The 4911-nt window shown below is 37.1% G+C and overlaps 1 protein-coding gene across 1 annotated transcript; it reads left to right on the top strand.

Annotated features, from left to right (window-relative positions):
- The first annotated feature begins 3219 nt into the window (after window positions 1-3219).
- On the top strand, window positions 3220-4297 carry LOC145664223 (proteasome assembly chaperone 2-like). Its single transcript, XM_081730687.1, has one exon. The coding sequence runs from the start codon at window positions 3385-3387 to the stop codon at window positions 4231-4233; it is 849 nt and encodes a 282-aa protein (XP_081586813.1). The 5' UTR covers window positions 3220-3384; the 3' UTR covers window positions 4234-4297.
- Window positions 4298-4911: the final 614 nt, after the last annotated feature.

Genomic DNA, 4911 nt, shown 5'->3' with positions numbered 1-4911 from the left:
GGCTCCGAGGGTCAAGCATCCGTTGGAAATATTTAATGTGTACTCATAAAATTAATTAACATTATTATTTAATTTTAATAAATATATATTAAAACTATTTTATTACAAACTAAATACAAGTATTATTTAAAAAGTAGTTCACAAGATTCGTAATCAAATGCAGTTGAGTTCATTCCTCTAGTCGCTGACTTAAACTTAAATTTTGGGGGAATTGTTATTCAGGCAACACTGTAATTTCTATGGATGGCAACACTGAAAATTCTTCAGGTTCATATTTTCTGTTGTAGAATAGCATTATCTATAATTGTGGTAAGTTGCATTTCATTATCTCCTTTCACTTATGAAAAACAAGCAAAAGCAAAATGATTAATTTTGTATTATTTTTAGTAAAAAGGCTACACAACATGATTTGAGGGACTGTTGTCGCCGCCACTATGCTCTTGTATTTACTTTATAATGTACCAAAAAAAAAAAAAAAAAATCATTGATAACAGAAAATGTGTGAGTATAAGAAATGTAAAGTATAACGTAAATAATCTCTTTAGAAAAGAGCATCTTTTAACAACTATCTTTTCTTTTTCAGACTAACTTTATTCTCCGTTGTAAGTTACTTGAAGAAAAGTTTCGCATTTCTGAATCCATAACGAAGAGGTCTGCTCAAAACCTGCAGGCGAAAAACTAAATAAGACTGTAAGAGAAGGTGGAGAGGGGAAGAAAGAAAGAAAGAAAGAAAGAAAGAAGAAACAAAAATATGAGCATATATGAAAAAAAGAAAGAAAAGGAAAGAAAAAAACAAGGAGAAAAGAATATTGCATATGTTTTGTTTTCCCTGTGCATGCATATAGATAAATAAACACGCTCCATTTTGGGTTCTTGGTTATTTTTAAGGCAAATAAGTTTTAAAAAGTCCTTTGCTGCATATATATGTATAATGACGCATGCATTTTGTATGTATCCTTGAAAAATATTGACAATAGGCTGATGGTTGTGTTATGGTATCGCTAATGTTAGATGATTGTGTACACTGATGGACATTGAAAATGTAACTCCATTTAACTTGGTCATTATCATTGTCATTGTAATTTCACTTTTTTTTTTTTTTTTTTAATAATAATCCGCTTCCTGACAGAAATTTAGCCAAAAATGATTTCTGATTTACAACCGTCTTTGAAAACAAAGCTCACTGCTATATAATCTATATGAAATATATCACAATAAAATCGGTGTACGCATTGAGAATATTCCAGAATAAAACGGAAAATTTTCATATATATATTCTCAATCTGGATGAAAAATATACATGAAGTATATAATAAGGAGAATGAATCATAGTGCACTATGAAATTCATAATACATTTGCTAAATTCCTCAAGTTTATTTTATCTTTTATGTTGTCCAGTTCAACACCATGGCAGTGATAAAGCAGACAGATTTCCTACTTTATGTAAAATAGTCTTATCCAACCTCTTGTCCAAACGATCAAGCTTCACTTGAAGGTATAACAGGAATCTATCTGTTAAAGTAAATATAACAACTTGATAATGGCAATTTTAAAAAATCGATTTTTCATGCCAATCGAATATCACTTTGAGGAAGAAAACAGTTTGCATTTGAGGACCGAAACTAACCCGCCATCTTTCACCATCATTCACCATTTTGATGTTTCTTTTATATATATATATATATATATATATATATATATATATATATATATATATATATATATATACAGGGTTTGTATGATAAGTAATGAGACCAGGTCTGGAAACATTGTTTTATTGATCTGATCTGTACAGGGACTTAAAAGCTTTCGAAGTACTCTCCTCTTGCGTCGATGCACTTCTGCAATCGATGTTTCCACGCTGCAAACGCCCCCTGGAAGTCAGCAGCCGGCATGTCCTTTAGAAATGTGGTCACGGCTGCTTGGATGGCTGTGACGTCTGCAAAACGGGTTCCTTTCAAGCGTGGCTTCAGCTTCGGGAAGAGGAAGAAGTCGGCCGGGCTCACATCTGGGCTGTAGGGTGGTTGTGGAAGGACTTCCACCCCAATCCGGGTCAAAAAGGAGGTCACTAAGAAGGCGGTGTGGGCAGGGGCATTGTCGTGATGCAACTTCCACCGGCTAGCGATCGCCGGTCTTTTCCGCTTGACGCTCCTGTGCAGTCTCTCAAGGACTTGTTTGTAGAAGGCGGCGTTGACGGCTTGTCCTTGGGGTACAAACTCCTTGTGGACCACCCCCACATTGTCAAAAAAAACAATCAACATTGTTTTCACCTTTGACTTCGACATTCTGGCCTTCTTGGGGCGCGGGGACGCAGGAGTGTGCCACTCCGCGCTTTGACGTTTCGTTTCAGGGTCGTACTGGAACACCCACGACTCGTCACCTGTTATGACGTCATCTTCAAAGTTAGGGTCACTGTTCATGAGGTTCAACAGTTCCTGACAACAATCAACACGTCGTTGCTTTTGTTCGTCAGTCAACACTCGCGGCACCAGTTTCGCACAGATTTTTCTCATTCCCAATTGTTCCGTCACAATCTTGTGCACTGTTGTGTGGTTCATATCGAGTTCATCAGCAATCAATCTCAACGATAATCGACGGTCTGAGTTCAGGAGATCCCTCACTTTTGCCACAGTTTCGTCCGTAGTCACTGTTGTCGGGCGTCCAGCCCTCTCCAGATCCTCAACGCTTTCCCGGCCGTTCCGGAACGCACTGTGCCAACGAAACACCTGGGCTTTGGATAGGGCTTCCTCTTTGTAGGCCTCCGTGATGAGAGAAAGCGTCTGAGTAGCCGTTTTCCCCAGGCGAACGCAAAATTTGATCGCATAACGCTGTTCGATGGAACCCTCCATGTTTGTTGATTTTCCGCCGTGACAAGAATGTTCACAAGGGCTTTGTCCAAGGCTTGTCCGCGCTCCACTAAGGCTCGGAGCCAACTGACGCGCGGTGCGTTGCTTTGCTCGGACCCCCCCCTACATCCTCCATCACCGACAAACCCGCTCCAGCGACACGCGCGCCGCGGCGCGGCGAGTCTCATTACTTATCATACAGACCCTATATATATATATATATATATATATATATATATATATATATATATATATATATATATATATATATATTAAACTATCTATAACAAAACTGAATGATATAGGTGACTGGGACGGAGCTCTGCACCTGATGATATGAAACCTCGATTGAAGCTAAGAAAGAAGAAGAAGAAGAATACTGCAGCCTGTGAAGCGAAGGACTATTTAAAACTAACAATGGTGAAAATATCAATTGAGATAAATTGAAATTTTTTGTTCACTTTAGTCTTTGTTTTGAAATTTATTTCAGTACTACTAGGAGTGACACCGAAGTTAAGATTAGTGGAAGCCTGAAAAATGGATGTGAAATTACCTGAGAAACAAGGTATTGGAATGTTCAAAATGATTCAAAGTGTTAATGATGACGGGTGTACACTAGTCATACCATCTGTGGGCATTGGAAATGTTGCTCAGTTAGCTATGGAGTTGATACTGGAAACTCTAAAACCTATGAAAATTGCTTATATGTGGCATCCCGCAATTCCTGCCGTTGTGGGAGACAAGCTGAATGATCAGGAAGATGACCAGGAACTCACGACTTCTGCTGAACTATTCTATGTTGAAAGCTTGCACATATTCTTTGTGCAATTACGAGCACCTGTAGTGCGACAGTACATTGATACCTTTCTAAGTCAGATCTTAAATTGGGCAAAGAAAATGAAAGTAAAGCAAATTGTTAGTTTGGCCGGTGTAAATAGATCTAACAGAATTGAGTTTCCAGTTGAAGAAGAGCCATTTAGATATCTCGCCTCAGAAGATCTTCAAGCTTCCGATGGAGAAAAATTCAGTTCACTAAACTGGAAGTTGTTAGAAGGCTGTAACTGTCCATCGTATGCTGGAGGAGAACCATCTGCATCTGAGATACCTGACAAATCAAAGGTGAAAACATACAATCTTCCCGCCTGTGGCTTCGCTAAGAAATTCTACTTCTTGTGTGTAAAAGAAGGAATTCCTACAGCTCTTCTGACGTATTTCTGTTGGGAAGGAGATAATCGACCTGAAGCTTGCTATTTGGCCAATAAATTAAATCAATGGCTGCAAATAATACCTAATGATATAATATCTAAAAATGAATCGGCTTCTGTTTGGAAGTTACCACCTTCATGGGATAAACTTTTCGGTAATGGCCCTCCAACTATAATATAACATTGCGCATTGAGCGGGTGATTAAAGCAACTGTTATGTTTTAACTATCAACGTTTTTGCTGTTTGTTTACGAAAATAAGAAAACTATTAAGCCTTATCCTTTGTATTAGTAAATGCCTGAAATTTTGTACTGGCAGAATCATATCTTCCAGTGTAGTATAATTATAGAACAAAACATAAACAGCACTGGACATGTAAAATGAACTATTTTAGGAGTAGGACTACAACTGTACTCAATGCTTTTCTTATTGTATTTGTTTGTTCATACATCAGCCATTATTCTTAGCAAGAATATATACATTTTGTTCTTCAAATATAAGAAATTTACAATTTCCGTCATTTATATGTTTCTATGTTATCTAAAATGATTTTAATTGCTGTATCTGAAATTTTGTTAAAACTAAAACGAGCAATTACTCACTTTTGTATAAGGCACATTCTACTGCTAACAAGACTTGAACTTTGAACAAGCGAACTGAAAGCAGTACCATTCATTTTAAAAGATACGACCACAGCGTAAGTACTGTGCTGCAGTATACTATGTTAAGAAAATATTTAATATAATTTAGACTGCTTAAAGATATAGTCAATTACGAAATGAATACTAACGTAGCTGTTAATTAAATCTAATTCAACTTAGCCTAACATGGAAAACAGTTACTTAAGGTTGTACTGAGA

This window comes from Thermobia domestica, chromosome 1 (assembly GCF_964235325.1).
Source record: "Thermobia domestica chromosome 1, izTheDome1.hap1.1, whole genome shotgun sequence".
In the NCBI taxonomy this organism is placed as follows: domain Eukaryota; kingdom Metazoa; phylum Arthropoda; class Insecta; order Zygentoma; family Lepismatidae; genus Thermobia; species Thermobia domestica.
This window is presented reverse-complemented; position numbering and strand designations above follow the sequence as displayed.

Coding starts and splice junctions, on each gene's coding strand:
- LOC145664223 (XM_081730687.1), top strand. CDS start 3,385: ATGGATGTGAAATTACCTGAGAAACAAGGTATTGGAATGTTCAAAATG.